This window comes from Tachysurus vachellii, chromosome 5 (assembly GCF_030014155.1).
Source record: "Tachysurus vachellii isolate PV-2020 chromosome 5, HZAU_Pvac_v1, whole genome shotgun sequence".
NCBI lineage: Eukaryota > Metazoa > Chordata > Actinopteri > Siluriformes > Bagridae > Tachysurus > Tachysurus vachellii.
The window spans coordinates 30680371-30698486 of record NC_083464.1 but is presented as its reverse complement, the minus strand read 5'-3'; the positions used below and the strand labels follow the sequence as shown (position 1 = coordinate 30698486).

At 40.1% G+C, this 18116-nt stretch overlaps 3 protein-coding genes across 3 annotated transcripts in view; 1 reads left to right on the top strand and 2 right to left on the bottom strand.

The window, feature by feature from the left end:
- Positions 1–1576: 1576 nt before the first annotated feature.
- mlf2 (myeloid leukemia factor 2) lies at positions 1577–7361 on the bottom strand. Its single transcript, XM_060871105.1, has 8 exons — positions 6609–7361; positions 5286–5400; positions 5115–5156; positions 4795–4848; positions 4470–4595; positions 3486–3645; positions 2949–3132; positions 1577–2612 (listed from the first exon to the last, which is right to left on the bottom strand). Exons 1-8 carry the CDS (start codon positions 6650–6652, stop codon positions 2609–2611), a joined length of 729 nt encoding a protein of 242 aa, XP_060727088.1. The 5' UTR covers positions 6653–7361; the 3' UTR covers positions 1577–2608.
- Positions 7362–10573: 3212 nt separating this feature from the next.
- On the top strand, positions 10574–15235 carry styk1b (serine/threonine/tyrosine kinase 1b). The gene is made up of 10 exons (XM_060871104.1): positions 10574–10734; positions 11798–11859; positions 11965–12144; positions 12487–12780; positions 12966–13147; positions 13426–13497; positions 13682–13890; positions 14095–14135; positions 14230–14326; positions 14623–15235. Exons 2-10 carry the CDS (start codon positions 11799–11801, stop codon positions 14819–14821), a joined length of 1335 nt encoding a protein of 444 aa, XP_060727087.1. The 5' UTR covers positions 10574–10734; position 11798; the 3' UTR covers positions 14822–15235.
- A 1231-nt stretch (positions 15236–16466) lies between these two features.
- The window catches only part of gstk1 (glutathione S-transferase kappa 1), a 2078-nt gene continuing 428 nt past the window's right edge, over positions 16467–18116 (bottom strand). Inside the window, exons 3-8 of the mRNA XM_060871103.1 lie at positions 17882–17963; positions 17463–17591; positions 17065–17210; positions 16825–16941; positions 16652–16745; positions 16467–16564 (exon numbers count right to left, since the gene is read on the bottom strand). Coding sequence (XP_060727086.1) covers positions 16515–16564; positions 16652–16745; positions 16825–16941; positions 17065–17210; positions 17463–17591; positions 17882–17963 — 618 coding nt within the window. The 3' untranslated portion in view covers positions 16467–16514. The remainder of the gene's footprint in view (positions 16565–16651; positions 16746–16824; positions 16942–17064; positions 17211–17462; positions 17592–17881; positions 17964–18116) is intronic.

Here is an 18116-nt window from a genome sequence, read left to right as displayed (position 1 = left end):
TAAATAATATTACTTAAAATTAATTACATGAATTTAATAATATTCATTTAATAACAATAGTAGGCTTTTTTAACCTGATTTTTCCCCCATAATAAAATATTCCTACTGCAGTTGTCACTATGGTTACAAGCATTCAAAGCTTAAACGAGTTGTAGTTCTTTCCTTTTACTCCAGCTATATCTTCCTGTAGCTACAAAGCCAATCAGTAGTTAGCAGCAGGCTAATTCACAAAGAGACGCTAGGAAGATGTAGCTAGTGTCTGTTACAGCAAGCGCAAGGACAGAAATATGACAAAACTTGTGTTAATTTAGCTAAAATAATTTAATCCTCTTACGCATGTCAAGGGCAACAGCTAGCCGGCTAGTAATGTATCTAGCCTGAAAAATTGCAAGCTAGCTTAATTGAATTAAAATCTATATTAAACTGGTTGGAATGGAATTGGCAGGGATGGAATTCTATTCCTGGTCCTTCATCATTCATTCAAGAAAACCGGTGAAAGGGTTAAAAAGGCCATGGTCGGGGTCACCGGATCAGGAAAGGTCATGCCCCAGAACACCTTTCAGAATCTAATTTAAAACAGGCACCGATAAACACTGACCAAGTCTTCCAAACTCAGAGGTGTTTTAATAACAAGAAGCAGCATGTCCATAAACACTGTTCCAGATTAATAGAAAATATCACACAAAAAAATAAAAAAAATAAAGCATATCAGGTTGTATCTTCTTCATGAGGACAAAGCGGGATCGAAACAACATGGAGCTGATTTATAGGACCTTGAAGCACTTAAGTCTAGGACTATTTTCTATCAAAATGCAAAACGATCGAGTTTAGGGACACATTAGCTAGCAAAGTCGTTTCAATATCATATATAAACGCTCGTCGTACACTTTATTAGGAACACCCGCACACATGCTCCGACACAACTGAACCGACCATGTCGTAGCAGCGCACAGTGCACAGTCATGCAGATACAGGACAAGGTTTACACGCAATACATTTACACGCACAGCAGTTGCTTTAGACTGGTCGCAACTGACAGGAAGACTAAACTCAATGCACCACTCTTTACAACAGCGGTGAACAGAAAAGCATCTCGGAACGTGCAACACATCAAACCTTGAGAGGAGGCGGATGGGCTACAACAGCAAATGACTACATCAGGTTCCACTCCTGAACAAGAACTGGCCTGGGGTTCAGAACATGTATCAATGGACCCAAATTGACTTCAACAGTTAAGACTGGTGGTGGTGATGGGGGGGAAAGTTTTCATGAGTTCAGTGTAATTCAACAGCCTCCTTGAACACCAGGTCTCGATCCTGTAGACCAGGATGTGTTTGGATGATGTAAGATTCTCTGCATGACCACTGCAACTGACAATTCTGCAATATCTCCGTGACACAGTCACGGAGCCAGAATCTTGAAGGAACGTTTCCCAACACCTTGTGGAATTCATGCTATGAACTACGGGGTTCCTACTCAATATTAATATGATGTTCCAAATAAAGTGACTAGTATATATATATACACATATATAATACACACACTGTACAGTTAATAACAAGACAGGGGCCAAACACAACTTTAATTTATTTATTAATAAGTTTAACTAGTCAACAGTGTACAGCTCAAGTCACAAATTAGCATAGCGTCAAACAACACAGACATTAATGAACTGTACAGTGTGTGTAGCAGGCATGTGCCGACGATCGAGAATACAATACGGCGCAATATTCACACAAAACGGCGTCAGCGTTCTAGTCGGTCGGAGGCGCAGCGTCTCGTTCACGACGTCGCTCGAGGACAGCCATCATATTTATGAGTCCTTATTTTAGAGCACGTGGAGTTTATGTTCTTAGAGGAGAAGACGCAAGAAGAAAACTATTGGGATTTTTTTTTTTTTTTTTAAATCACAACCGAACTTCGGTTCAATGACGTTTTAATATCGGCACATGCCTGTTATGTAGCAGTATATAATTACACATTTTAATAGTTAAGAGTTGGAAGCATAGGAATAGACATAGGAATGTGTGTGTGTGTGTGTGTGTGTGTGTGTGTGTGTGTGTGTGTGTGTGTATATATGTGTGTGTATGCATGTGATGAAGCTACATAGTGTCCAAAATCTCAGAGTGCACTACCAAGCAAACATGAAGGGGGTTTCAATACTACTATTAACACTCACTGTATGTTCTAAATCACAACTTTTTTTTTTCCTTTTTAATCTTTGGAGTCCACTATTCTGCCGAAGCATATTCAGCGCACACAGGAATTCCCACAATGCCCTGCGACAGCGTAGGGTCCGGTCATTGAGCTCTGTAACGCAACGAGACGTATGTCTCGTACGCCTAGGATGTGTGGTTTGGGACACGTCCACAGGGATGTTGAGAATTATGCGCCGTGGCCTATAGAGTGGACAGGAGTGCACTCGGATTTTTGGACCCATCTATTTATTCTGTACAGTGTCAGTCCTGCAGCGTAACACTACACACACACACACACACACACACACACACACACACACACAAATCACTCCAGGACACAGGACCAGGGTTTCCTAAACAATCTTGTTCACATCATCAGGTAGATCATGAGGCTCTTCTGCTTGGTTCCTTCACCTGCACGCACACACACACACGCACACACACACAGTTTGAACCAGAACTGAGTTACAATCCACACATAACTAACAGAAGAATAGGTAAATGAAATAATGTAGAACAATCACAGTGCACTAGATAGCTTGATAATTATCCACTATTTGTCTATGAACTAAATGATTAAATATACGTAAACAAATACGCAATGGTTAATTAAAGCTTTTACACGACTAGCTGACTAGCGCTACAAAAGGCGCTATTACCTAGTAGCTAAGCATGCGTAGAGAGTTACAATCACATGTTTAATAATAATGGGTCGAGAAAGCTATTTCTTGGTAACGATTTAGCACTCACCAGTCGTAGCGGGGACGATGGGGGGGTCGAGGGGAGGAAGAGGAGTTGGAGTTTGGTGGTGCGGTTAGGGCCAGTTGTCCTGCCGCTGCCCTTCGGCTCCGTCCGTAATCCAGCCCGCGGGCGTTAGGGTTCATGTAGCGCCCTACTCCCCTCCTCCACTCCTCATCAAAGGCTTCAGCTTCAGCTGAGACAAAAATAAATAAATAAAGAGAGAGGAGAAACACACAACGTTAAGCTGTCATAATGATGGTTAAAATTGTTGATTTTAACTTCTGTGAATTCTAGCACTCGAGATGGAGATCGAAAGTGGCCGTTACTGAAGTTAGTAGATCGCACGGTTCTCACGATGCAATTTAGTTAGAAATAGAACTATTCAGAGTCACTGTTTAAAATGTTCCACGGTCTTCACACAAAGTGGGTTTCAAATGCTATGATCTGACGTTCAAGTGATTAATATGAAAAACAGACTTTTCTGCAGTTTGGTGCTGGTACATACGCCAAAGTCAGACGGCGCATTAAAACCTGCACCACACTCACTTTCTTCTAGGTTGATGAAATCTTGTCGGTGCTCCTGATCTCCGGTGTGTGCGTTTCTGGAACGTTCCATGACGTGAGCTCGATCTCCAATATGGTGACCAATGGACATCCGCTCTATTCCGCTATCACTGTCACGCAACGACTGACGCGTCTCCCTGATCTACACGCAGACACAAAGAGAAATTTACAGATAATGCAAACAAAAGAAAGGAATGACGTGTGTGTGTGTGTGTGTGTGTGTGAGAGAGAGAGAGACCCTACAGCTCTAATTTTAATCCTACGTCTGTTACCTAATGATCCAGTTTTTACGAATTCACTGATAGACACTTCAAAGCACTTTTGTACATTTTGTACAGTACATAAGGGCATCTGCCAAATGCCATAACTGTAAATTAACATGGAGTCCACATAAAACAGGTTTGCGTCCTCATAATGTCATGATTACAAGAATGTGTGTGTACATGTACCTACTTGGAGAAAGCAAATCTGCATAAACCATGTGTCTGAATGTGTACATGTACAGCATTATAATTACAAAAGCGTGTGTGTGTTTGTACCGTTGGTAGTTGGGTGGGTGAAGAGAGAGAGGGAGTGTGTGCCACCCCTCCAGGTGATGTTTTAAATTGTTGTTAAATTAAACAGCTGTAGCAATATGTGTAGGGTCAGAGGAAAATGTATTTCCCAAAAAGCAGGTGTGTGTCCTCATGTTGTCATGAGTACGTGCGTGTGTGTGTGTGTGTGTGTGTGTGTGTGTGTGTGTGTGTGTGTACCCTCCAAGTGATGTTCTATTTTCTGAGGGAGGTAAACTCCTGCTAAGCAGTTTGGGTCCTCATAATGTCTTCAAACAAGCTTGTTTGTGTGTAATCCTCTAATTTATCATTTCTCAGAGCGGCTACTGTACTATCAAAGAGTGTGTGTGTGTCTGATCATAACGCAGGTGTGTGTGTCCTCATAATGTCATTTACATGACTGAGTGTGTCTCACCCCTCCAGGTGCCGTTCTGATTTCTCTAGTTTGTTGATACACTTTTGGAGCTCCGGAGTCGCTGCTGTACGAAATGACGGTGGACGAGGAGAACGACTGGCAGGCTGGAGAGCCGGAGAACCTCTCCTGTAGGGAACACATTTACACACATTAAAAAATCCTAAGCAAACACGTTTTTAAAATACACAACAAAGCACAGACTCGCACACGAACGTATCCCAACACGGAGACATTTTGGTGTACAAACCCATACAGAGAAAACAAACTGCTTAAAAAGAAATCTCTAGAAAAGAACACTCTTCTTATCACGAGTGATGTCACTCACCATGTTCTCCATCATGTCACTCATCATCCCGAACATATCCATGAATCCTCCTCCCTGCAGCACAAACCATCACCACAACTCTATATCACCACGTGCCAATATTACGTTTGATTTAATTATTTTTTAGTAAATCATGACATCATAATGCACGCTCACTTCCTAAACGCAAACTATGCTACTCTAAACTGCACCTAATACAGTCACTATGATAAAATTATTGGCACCCTCGTCTTTGTTTGCATCGCTCGTCATAAGGACTCTGACACGGCCACAGACGTTTTAAGTAGTTTAACAAAAAAAGTGAGATAATGTTATCATACCATTCCCATCATGCCAAAGGGGGCCAATGCACCAGCTTGAGGCTACAGAGACAGAATGACAGATTAATTAACGGAATTAAAAACGTAGACCAACAGCTACAAACGTGTCAAATGCAAAGTGATTAAAATACTAACAGACAGGCAAAGAGATTTCACGACAAAGGAGCTTACCTGTACTTGCATGGGAGCTCGGGCAGGCTGGATCTGAGGAGTCAGAGGAAACGGGTCGTACCCGAGCGACCCGAACATACTCCTCATCTGACGACGGTGCGCTGCGAACGGATCCCTGGGAAAATTGAGAGAAAATCAACAGTGCTCGCTTCGTAGAAATATGTTCTAAGTGGCCGTGTGCTGAGAAATCGCAATAAGATGATATCAAAATATAGGAAAATACGTCTGCTACTGATTGTGATTGTGTGTCTAAAGAGCCTGTAAAACTGTAATACCGTATAGCTACGTGGTACCTACAGAAGAAAAATAATCATTAATTTCACAAAAATATAATTCGGAATTTCACTTAATATTCAAATATTGACTCATTCATTCATTTTCTACCACTTATCCGAACTACCTCGGGTCACGGGGAGCCTGTGCCTATCTCATGCATCATCGGGCATCAAGGCAGGATACACCCTGGACGGAGTGCCAACCCATTGCAGGGCACACACACACTCTCATTCACTCACACAATCACACACTATGGACAATTTTCCAGAGATGCCAATCAACCTACCATGCATGTCTTTGGACCGGGGGAGGAAACCGGAGTACCCGGAGGAAACCCCCGAGGCACAGGGAGAACATGCAAACTCCACACACACAAGGTGGAGGCGGGAATCGAACCCCCAACCCTGGAGGTGTGAGGCGAACGTGCTAACCACTAAACCACCGTGACCCCCTCAAATATTGACTCATTACTATTTATTTTTTCATTGTAGCAACATTATCTCAAGATTTAACTATTTTGATGTAATTCGTTATTTTGCTGTAACACGTCATTTTCATAGGTAACAATCCAAAATCCAGAATATAATGTACATATGTAAACAAATATATATATATATATAAAGTTTATATATATGTTTTATATATATTTACTTTATTTAATCGTTTTCCTAAACGATTTTTGTGAATACCGTATTTCTTGTGTAGATGTTCCTGTAGGCAACATAATACACGTGTTTACATTTTGGTTTGACAAATTAAGCCCAATGATTGGTTAAAATCAATCAATCAATCAATCAATCAATTCATTAAAACAGCAGTCATTGATTATTTGTAAAAAAAAAAATAAAAAATTATAATAATAATAATAATAATAATAATAATAAAAAATAATAATCCTAGATTTTACACAAAATCCTAAATTTACACAAACTTTGCAGGTATAGTAGGATACACAACAATTAGCTTTGATTTGAAAACAATAAATAGTCTAAACAAACAAACAAACAAACAAACAAGAGACGGTGTGAAGGAAAGAAAGTCACTTACATCATACATGGATTGTCATCGACGTCCTCGTGGAAGCGAAACATCTCGCGCTGAATTCGGATTTGCGCCAATTAATTCGATTCGACGTCAATTATTTCGACTTCGCTAAGATTCCTGGGTATCGCAACCGGGTCAAAACAACTGAGTAGCTGCAGGTCAGGACACTTGTTTAACCGACGGGAGCTGTTTTTTTTTATTATTTATTTACTTTACTCAACAACCGATGCTATAGAAAGGCAGAGGATAAGAACCGGAAGTCCCTCAACGCCTTGGTGTGTGAACATTTATAAATGTTGTCATTAAATACAATAAACAAACAGCTCAAGCTAGCTAGCTAGTTAGCATATTCACATTAGCGCCAATAATCTGAGGTAAAAACAAAACAATAGATTTTTACCCTACGGCTTTAAACAAGCTAAAGGAACGCAGGATAAAAGAATAAAGATTATTGTTCAACTAAATGTGTTTATTTTTCGTTACACGAGTGCAACGAGAAGGAAGAACAAACGTCAGTGCGACAAAGAAAAGCCCAAAACATCAAGCAAAGCTAATATATTAGCGCTTTCGGCTAACGCTGTAGTTCTACACACGACGCTAGCCGCGAACAAGGCGATGTAGATCTCTCACTTTCAGCTTTTTCTAGCAAAAGATGTCAAATAACAGGAACAAAAAGACCTAAAAATGCAAATATGGTCCAAAACCAGGCCCCAGCCTCCAGCTAAACGGATGGACACGGGAGGAAGCAGGCAACTCCAAGGCACACATCATGGAGGAGTTAAAAGTCCAAAACCTTTTAGATAAATCACATCTTTTTTATTCCTTAATTATAAGGATAAACACATTTAAAGAAATAAATGTATTTATTTACATTTATTTGTCTAAATTGGTGTTTGTGTGTTTATGTAGTAGCTTTAAAAGTCTTGGATATCATTGAGGCATAATGAGCAGAAGAGAATGTTTTCCTAGTCTCTGGTGTTTGACCCTTGTTTTTATGTTTGTTTGTTTGTTTGTTTTTTTCCCTTTACAAAAAGACCAAATATTTTACATTACAATAATTATAAAATTAAATAAATAAAGATGGGTGAGAAACTTATTTTTGGTAAGTTATACATAGAACCTTGTTTGTAAATGTCAGTTTTTTTTTTACTTACAAATATATTAATATTTATTTGCTGATGTGCCAGAAATTTTTTTGTTTTGTTTTCTTGTTTGTTTACTCGTCTATATATTTAGTTGTTAACATGTATTTCTGAAGATATTATTCTCTCACACTCATTTTCTACCTCGGGTCACTGGGAGCCTGTGCCTATCTCAGGCGTCATCGGGCATCAAGGCAGGATACACCCTGGACGGAGTGCCAACCCATCACAGGGCACACACACACACACGCACGCACACACTCATTCGCTCACGCAATCACACACTACGGACAATTTTCCAGAGATGCCAATCAACCTACCATGCATGTCTTTGGACTGGGGGAGGAAACCGGAGTACCCGGAGGAAACCCCCGAGGCACGGGGAGAACATGCAAACTCCACACACACAAGGCGGAGGCGGGAATCGAACCCCCAACCCTGGAGGTGTGAGGCGAATGTGCTAACCACTAAGCCACCGTGCCCCCCCTGAAGATATTAACTTTTGTTTATTTTCTTGTTTACCAGACACTTAAATATTTACATTTCCAAGTAATTATTTGTTCATTTAAGTATTTGCCAGATAATATGTTTGTTTGCTTGTCTCAAACCCTCCTGCCTTTTATTTAAGACAATTCTTGTCCCTTTTTTTTTTTTTTTTTTTTTTTTGGCCTTTAACTGAACATCAGCAAACAAAGCACTTTTATTTTGAAATTTTTCCAGCGCTTTCGTTGTTAACTTCACACCGCTGAAATGTTCTGCAGAGCTATTGTAGAAAATGAACTACACCTCATCTGATTTAGTGAAGATGAAATGACGTGTAACGCAGATGTGAAGCTTCACGTGACAAAACCAGGACGCTTTTTTTACACAAAACGCGCCATTAAGGTCTCAGAATCCGACGATTAATGTTCAGTGTTTCACATTTTAACATTGCGCATGCGCAAACCTGACACGGTGAAGTGGTGCAGGCATTTTACACACTCGTGTGTGTGTGTGTGTGTGTGTGTGTGTAAATATGCGCCACGCCCCCTCCTGGCTGATCACTGTACTGTTTCTTAAATATAAACACAACCCTTTGCTGTTGTTTAATTTCCTTAATAAAATATAATTTCTATAGTAAACCTAATAATAAAAGTATAATTATAAAGCATCTCATTTTTTTATGTGAAGTTTTCTGTAATGTAATGCTACGTTGGTTTATGTAGCGTTTGTGTACATTGGTTTATGTAGCATTTCTGGAAAGAGTCTTACTAACTTTTTTTTTTTTTTAAAAAAAGGTGACTGTTCGTGTGCTTTGTTGATTAATAAATAATCAACCGGGGGGGGGTTCTTTCAGCTGCGTCCGAAACCGCTTACCTCCATCCAATAATTAGGCGAAGTAGTGCTTAGGCGGCTTTAGGGGGTTTTAGCCCTCAGTGAGAATTTAAAACAAGAAGGGTTTTATATTATATATTATATAACAACTCTGGTAATAAGAATAGTGAAATTTCACTGCTTTTGGTTGCCGTCTTTGCGGCGATTAACGTTATAGATAAACGCATCCAGCTCTGACTGCGCGTGCACGCTGCGCGTACCTGTGCTTCTCCGTTCAAATAACACACTTTTGAAAGACTACAACGCATGCGCGTAAAAGCAAAGTAAAAAAATCGCTCTTGGATCAAACTGATAAATAATTTTCTTTCCCATCCACGACATATCCTGCATTTTAACGTAATTTTTATTGTTTATTTATGAAAGTAAAAATTATACTTATAGTTTTAGGGTGGCTGAGATGACAGACAGGGGGCTGGAGCCACCCTAAAAAAGGTCTAGAACCGCCCCTGGTTCCCAAGGCACTCAAATTGTACAGAGAAAAATTATTTCTAAGAAATTTTGGTAAAAGTGATTTTTTTCACTTGAAGCAAATGTTGTCTTTTCCCTTTATGTTCTTGTCAGAGTGCTTCATTTTAAGCACTCTGACAAGAAGGGGGGGGGTGTTGGTGGGGTGTATATTTCGAACCTTGTCACCTTTTTCACCTCTTGTGAGTTTGCAGGTATGACCATGCTTCACTATGCTTCTGTCTGTCAAGCGTAAAGGGCTGATTGAGGGAGTATTTCTGAGAGGGAGTTCATTCTGACAGCTTCTCACATCTCCACAAAAAAAAAATTCATTTGTATTAAGTAATATAAATTTCTATTATTTCCTCACTCACTCACTCTCACTCATTTTCTACCGCTTATCCGATCTATTATTTCCTATTAAATGAAATTAAAGTTTGCAAACATACGCTTTTGATTCTTGCTTTAAAGGGCATGGGAAAATAAAGCCCGCATTTAACCTCAGAGGTATGAACTATGCAAGTAATCTTAATAATCTGTACTATGACATGCAGAACTTCAAGTTTAGTGCCAACATAGCACAACATTATGGAAACGTTCTGAGCACTGAGGTCATTTATTTATAAATAATATTTGTCTATAAGAACGAACTGAGAATCAGAGAGAGAGAGCGAGAGAGAGATAAAGATAGAATGTATACAATAAAGTAAGAGGGAGTTGAGAGATGTATACAATGAGAGAAAGGTAGAAAGATATAAAGTAAGAAAAAGGGAGAGAAAAGTTGTATACAATGAAAAATTGGATGGACATGTACAGTGAAGGAGAGAGAGAGTCTGAGATAGAGAAGGGTAGAGAGACATATACAGCAAGAGAGAGAGAGATATAAAGTGGTTGATGGAACTATACAGTAAATGTGTGTGTGATAGAGAGCAGGTAGAGGGACATATACAGCAATAAAAAGAGAGAGAGGTGGAGGGACCTGTATGGTGAGGCAGAGCGAGAGAAAGGCTGAACGACAGAGGGAGAGGGAGGGACAGGGTGCAGTAGAGTGACAAATGCATGAAAGTTTTGAAGAGACAGAATGTGGACGACTGAGCGACGGGCTGTAGCGAGAGTCGTCCAGAAGAAAACATGCTGAAGAAGGGAAGCTGACAGCATCTGACACACAGGTAAGTTACACACGTCTCGTCTTCAGTTTGTGTGTCTATCTGTTTGTCATGCTGTTACAGGTGGGAAAAATCCAGAGACTAGAGAAACACACCTCACACACACACACACACACACACACACATACTTTGTTTGGTGTGTTTTTATTTTTTGTATTACTGTGTGTGTTAATGTGTTTCTTCTGAAATGAAAAATGCAGACAGACAGGTTTGGCTATCCTGACACGTTGCTTTACAGGAAAACCCGGACCTGTTCCGCATGCGTGTGTGTGTGTGTGTGTGTGTGTGTGTGTGTGTGTGTGCACATTATGAGTGACCTCATTTGTAGACAGTATATTCATTATTTAAATAAAACACACTATGCAAATATATTGTTGAGACATTCAGAAATAAGCATTACGGCCAAACACACACACACACACCCTGTTAGTGAAGCAATGTTGTAATCTGAGGATTTAACTCAGGGTGTGCCTGTTGTTGTGACCCTAAACACACACTGTCATGTTGCACTGGTGTTGCTGAAAGTTTATTAAAGGGATAGTTCAAAAGATTAACCTAGTGGCTAATTTTACGTTCATATAGTTAAGTATATAAGTTAAATCATGGGATGGTGAGTGTTTGTGTTTGTGTGTGTGTGTGTGTTGGTGATGTTACTTCTTGAATCTGTGGCCAGAACTCATTACATGTGTTATGGTTTCTATGGTAACATCCTTTATAGTTTCTTGTATAGCAGACGTTTGATGTAAAGCTTTAAAAACAAACAACAATAGAAAAAACTCCTCTCAGGAGTTATTATTATTATTATTATTAGATATTTGTTTCACTGATGTTCTGTGAGTCGCTCGGAAAAACTGAATGAAAACTCTTTTTATTGTGAGTGTGTGCGTGTGTGTGTGTCTGTGTGTGTGTGACACACGAACAGGGAAAGGATACAAGAACTGATCTGTTCACCTGTGTTATGTAGCTGTGTAGTATTTGCTTAAGCACCTGATTGTGTCAGAAGGCAAGTCAGAAGGCAAAATGCACACAAATGCCAATAGAGGTGTGTGTGTGTGTGTGTTTGCAGAATGGCGTCTACGAATAGTTCTAGGGTATACACATTGTGTGAGGAAGATGACACACTGTGTGGTGAGTTTATAATAATAATAATAATAATAATAATAATAATAATAATAATAATATTCACCATTGCATAAAGATCTCATTTGTGTGCGTGTGTGTGTGTTTCTTCAGAGATCCGTACGTACGAGCAGGAAGTGATCATTGTCCCCGTGCTTCTGTTGCTCAGCTTTGTCGTGATTCTCATAATCCTGCTGCTGTTGCGCTTCTGTCCTGAGAAAGTGCACAAAGTGCGCCCTAGAAGCACACGTGGAGTGAGCCGCCGGCCCCCCAGAATCGTCAACGGGATCGATGGTGAGTAATTATAACACATAGCAGATGGTTTTTTTGTTTGTTTGTCCACATCTGTTTGACGGAATCCACACATCAAAATTTCACAAATTTATCGTGAAACTAAATGAAGCATTTAGGAGGGAATCACCTGTGAAAATAAATGAATCATTTGCTTGGGGGTGGGTGGGGGTTGGAATCACATGCAAAGAAACAAATCATTTGAGGGGAATCACATGTAAATAAATGAATCATTCAGGAGAATCACGTGAAAATAAACATCATTTGGGTGAGAGAATTACAATAAAACTAAATGAATCTGAACCACCATAAATATATGTCTGTCTACTCTGTCTGTCTTTGCAGCTCCCCCAGGTCTCAATGCTTTAGAAGGAGAGAGCATAGCGCTAGATGTCTCACCCACTTACTCCACGTTTACATCTTCGTTACGTGGTGCAGGACCAGCACGTGGAATTGACAATCCTGTTTTCAGCAATGCCTCGCTGTTGAGCCCTCGCGAGGCCCCGCGCCAGCGCCTGCCAGAGAAATTCAAGGTGGTGACATCGCTGCCGAGTTTGTACGCGCTGAAGTCAGACAGCAATGTGTCGCGCTACAGAGCACGCATGGAGAACCGCAATGTTGTGCTGCACGTGCTCAATGGTGAGTGTACGGTTTATCTCCTGCCTGTATGTCATGGTACCTACCTGGAGAGATGCGTCTTTGATGATTGATTGAATGATAGATAGATAGATAGATAGATAGATAGATAGATAGATAGATAAAACACCTGAATTTTACTCATGTCCATCTTTTCCTTTCTGTCTCTCTATTTGTCTGTCTGTCAGACTCAGCGAGTGAGACCGAGTGTCAATCCTTCCTCGGCTTTGCGTCCTTCCTGTCAGAGTTGGGTCCTCACCCCTTCCTGCCCGAGCTGATTGGCGTCGTTACACTCCAGGCACCGCTCATCATGGTCATGGAGGAACTGGAGCACCAGGACCTGCTCAGTTACCTGTGGAAGTGCAGACAGGTAAGGACCTGGAATATACACTCGCTCTAAGAGAGAGACAGACAGGTGAGGAATCGTACTATACATTCTGACTTAGAAAGACAGACAGCTGGGGAACCACACTATACATTCACACTGAGGGAAACAGAAAGGTAAGGAACTGTAGTGTACAATCATACTGAGAGACAGACAGGTGAGAAAACATAACTATACACTCATTGTGTGTGAGAGAGAGAGACAGGTAAGGTATGGTACTTTAGTATTATTATTATTATTATTATCATTATTATTATTGACAGGCAGGACCTGACTCTGGAGTAATGACTGAGAGGCAGATCTTCACTATGGCGTCTCAGGTGGCCTCCGCTTTGGTGAGAAATCTTCACGCTCATGTTCAAAGCTTTATCTCAATAAATTACCTCAGACATTAAAAACCGATTGGTCTGAGCTAATTAGCTAAAACATGTTACTAGCACTTTTGTATTTGGAACACAGCCTTCTTCTCAGTTTGCTGAATAAATCCTGTCTTTTCTTCTATTTCTCTTCTGGACACAGGATTTCCTTCACTCCAAAAATCTGATTCACGGAAACATCAAAGCCCGAAGCGTATTAGTTACCCAGATGCGCACGGCTAAGCTATGGGGTCTCGGCGATGTATACATGAGGAAAACTTACGGCTTCAATTACAAAAACAATCCCGGGCAGAAAAAATGGCAGGCACCAGAAATCCTGGCTAACAGAGAGAAAAGCCCTAAGAGTGACGTGTACGTTATTTCAGTTTCTTTTCTTCTATTGCGGCTTTGTGACAGACAATGTTTGGAATCGGATTGCTAACTGGCAAGCTCATAGCCGATTGTTATCTCTTAGCAAGCGTTTGTTAAAATGTGCAGCAAAGATTGAGCTGAACAACAGCGTTATGAAAGGAAAGTAAGAATACTGAGATTTTTTCTGTTTTGGTTTTGGAAAAGGTGGTCGTTTGGTCTGCTGCTGTACGAGATGGTGACTCTCGGTGAGTGATGATTTCTCTTCTAGTTTCTTTGGTAGTTCTAGTAGCTCTCTATCTCTCTCTCTTTTCTAACGCCAGATGTTTTGTTCTCGAGCAGGCGAGGTTCCATTTGCTGAGGTTCCTGTTACTGAACTGTTACAGTTCCTCCAGAGAGGAAAATCACTGAAGAAACCACATGGGTGCTCTAACTTACTGTACGTTACTTACACACACACACATACACACCTTTCTCTCTCTCATAAGTAAAATGCCATGTTAGTGTTTGATAAATAAGGGATGTGGTAGCTCAGTGGTTAAGGTGTTGGGCTACTGATTGAAAGGTCATGGGTTCGAACCCCAGGTCCACCAAGCTGCCACTGCTGGGCCCCTGAGCAAGGCCCTTAACCCTCAGTTGCTCAGTTGTAAGTCACTCTGGATAAGGCTGTCTGCTAAATGGCATAAATGTGAATGTGTAACTGACGGAATAAAACCTATTCGTTTTTGCTTCTAGCAACACCATCATTAAAAGCTGCTGTCACTGGAAAGAACAAGACCGCTTGTCATTGACCGAGCTGAGACACAAACTCCAATCAGGAGAAAAAAGCGCCAATGACAAAACGGTTCTCCGGGCATCTCAACCAATCAGCATAGGCCAGTATCTTCAGGAGGCGGGACATGGAGAAGCCTACAACAACTACACCGTTTTCTGACAGAACTGGATTTTGGGGATTCGACTGGCATAAAAAAGACACATTTGGCCTTAGACTCGATGTTTACTTTTACTTTTCAGTACGACCAAAATGATGGTATACTTATTTAACCTTTATTTACCACCAGTTGAACCTACACTGAGGGAAAATGGTACAACCCTGAATTCTGCTGCACCCCCAATACAGAGCATTGGTACAGCCCCAGTTTAAATGAATGACTTTGTGTAAATGTTTCACATAATCAAAAATTTTTTGTGCCAATTTAATCAATTCCATCAACACCAGATTCTACTGAGTGGTTTCTACACATCTTTACAGTTTTTCCAAATGGGTCTTGTTGTGTTTTGTCCGAAAATTAAAAACTGAAGGATTTTTCTCACTTGAGACGGAATAAATAAAAGAAGACCAATCACACGGCCCTTGTGTTCAGTTCCATCAGAACACACAACTTTATTCACATGCTTTTCTCCGCACATTCACATGCTTTTCTTCTTTTTTTACGATCCCTCATTCCTCTACGTCAGCTGAAACATGACGTCCTTTAAAAAGCTCCTTACCGCCAGCATGTTTTTCATTCTTTATCTTTCTTCTGTCTCTAGTCACACAAAACAAACTCGAATTTCCAGTCCAGCAACATTCATCTCACCAAACACACACACTTATATGTTATATTTATATATATAACATAGGTGACCTGTTACCTGAACACACACACTACACAAACACTGTTTTTATTAAATCCTGGTTAACATTGGTCTTGATAACCTTCTAAATCATGGTCCATAATATTGTGACTATTACAGAGTCATAGCCATTGTAAGAACTCTTACTAATAATAGCCTGTTGGTTAGAAATTCCCCGCTCACGTTCACAATATAAGGCAATTTAATGGACATTGACCAATCACTGAGCAATCACAACCCCTGATCCATCCCGTGAGCCACACGAATAACGTTAAATATTTATTCGTTCATTTATTTCATTTTTTGAAAACTTGTGTTCAAAGTGTTTTCAACTAGAAGCTTTTTTAAAACCTTTGATAAGTTGAGACGAACTACGCTGTAGTAAGTAAATATTTAATTGTTACTTACCTGATCCCAGCATAACTCATTTTAATTGACGCTTTAACGTCTTTCTCAGTGCTAAAAATCTTATAGGAAAAATGCCTGATGATTAGCTTGGACTTCGGGGATGTAACCTTAAAGTGTCAGTGACACATCGTAAAGCATTATAAACAACATTGTGTTAAAGTTCAAGTCGATCCAGCCTCAAAGCAGTGATTGAGAAAAGAGATCCAAAATATTCGAATCGAGCCACTCGACTCATTTTGCCTCGAACCGAAACAGTGCTCACAGATTCCTAGTTTAGGGCTGAGGCAACCGCAAACAAAAAGAATGTATAAAACCGTGCCTGAAAGCTTAAAAAATGTGTTACGGATCTGTTCATTCATTTTATTCATTACTGTGCACACAGTTTTCTCCTTTATTATTATTATTATCCTGTCTTAATTTTATTCCATACATTTTCCAACTGCCGAATATATCTCCATGTTAGCATGTTTACCATCTCAATCTCTTTGTCTTTCCTATAACTGAATAATACATTTTGCAGTGTAGATCTCATGTAAGACAAATACAAACACATATTAGAAGTAAGTACAGATTTTATTGAAATAAATCTGTAAAGGGTGTTGTTAAAGATGTGAAGTTGGCTTGTTAGGTTCTGGACCAAGCCACTTCTCTCCTGAAAGAAAAAATGCAACAAAATCGATTATTTTTTAAGTATATTTATACAACAAAATACCTGGATATAAATGCAAACCTCATTTACCGATTGAGTGAGCCATGAGCTCGAATCTGTCCGATCCGAAAAACACCTGAGGTTTTCCGCCAACATGACAGACGATGAGGGGAAACCCGAACGCCTGCAGAGCAAAACGGGAAGAAAATTAGACACCAAACACTAACGAGACATGATCAGTAAGAGATATTGACATAGCTAGCCTTGTATTCGAGTGCTTCGTGTGTTGTTTGTTTCAGTTTGTCTTTGATTGGCTGAGATTTGGCCAGGCGGAGGAGTTCTTCTACTTCGCTGGAGGACAAACCGGCCTTCAGGCCTGCCTGTGCGAGAAATAAAAATAAATATCAAAACATTATGTTATAAGTTTATGAGAAAAACAAAATCTTACCATACTAAAAAAAATTAAAAGACACAAATTCAGTTAATTTAATTGTAAAGATTACCTCAGAGAGAGACGCTGGCTCGCAGATGTCCTGATCTGTGCTCCATATTCGCTTCCACAGTTCTCTAGAAACGTTCTCCACCAGGTGATAACCATCCTTCTCTTTCTCCGCTACAGCGGTTATAAAACGCATTGCAGCAAGAGAACCTGAGAGAGAGACAGACAGACAGAGAGAGAGAGAGAAAAAAACAGAGTGATGAGGATGATGCTGGATAGTTTACTATCAGCCCTGGCTAGCTTGTTAACAACAATATGCTCCTGCCCATATGTAATTAGTTTAGTAATTAATATAGGGAACATACAGGGATGAAGGGGAAGTGCACTGTTATCATTTTGTTATACAGCAGCTATAAACTGTAAATTATGTAAATGTGTACATTTCTTTTGAAAAATGAATACCTTTATTAAACATGACCTCAAACGGGTCAGATGGATGACGCAGAGGGACGTTCATAAAAGACGCCAGCCGGTTTAAGTCCTTCACCATGTACAGACCTTTATTTGGCACCATCCCAGGTGGCCTGTTACCTACAAGTACACAAAATCGCAATTGCAAGGAAGCAGTAGCGTACAAAGCTTAATTATTCGCACAGTTCATGGAATTCTCCTGAAATGATGGCCTGTTACATTGTGAAACTTCTATATTTATTATAATAGCCACCAGGATTATATCATCATCCAACCAGACTTCCAAACTGTATGATTCTGAAGCTTGTGGCCAAAAAAAGTGTTTAAAGGACATCAGGAAATACAAAGATCCCCTGACACTGACTTTGCTTGTGTCAGGTTCAGGTGAGTGTGTGCTGTATTTTGTTTACCTGACTCGTGCATGACTCCGCCCAGAAAGGCGGGGCGCAATTTGAGCTCCATGTTCCACACATTTCTGTAGCGACACAACACCTGAAAACAGACAGAAAAGCACGCCGACAAGATATTAGAAAGATATTAGATCATTTTAAAAAAATATACAAAGTTTAATCCCACAGAAACGTGTTAGAATTCACGGAGGTTTCCTTTCCTTTCCTCTTCATTGTAGCAGAAAGTCACCTACAC

Bases quoted from the DNA above. Each gene is read 5' to 3' on its own strand.
- mlf2 (XM_060871105.1), bottom strand. From the start codon at position 6,652: ATGTTTCGCTTCCACGAGGACGTCGATGACAATCCATGTATGAT. The intron at 5,401-6,608 runs GTAAGTGACTTT...CAATTTTCCCAG, and splicing joins GATGACAATCCATGTATGAT to GGATCCGTTCGCAGCGCACC. The intron at 4,596-4,794 runs GTGAGTGACATC...TGTTCCCTACAG, and splicing joins GTGACATGATGGAGAACATG to GAGAGGTTCTCCGGCTCTCC.
- styk1b (XM_060871104.1), top strand. From the start codon at position 11,799: ATGGCGTCTACGAATAGTTCTAGGGTATACACATTGTGTGAGGAAGAT. The intron at 11,860-11,964 runs GTGAGTTTATAA...GTGTTTCTTCAG, and splicing joins GGAAGATGACACACTGTGTG to AGATCCGTACGTACGAGCAG. The intron at 14,327-14,622 runs GTACGTTACTTA...TTTTGCTTCTAG, and splicing joins CATGGGTGCTCTAACTTACT to CAACACCATCATTAAAAGCT.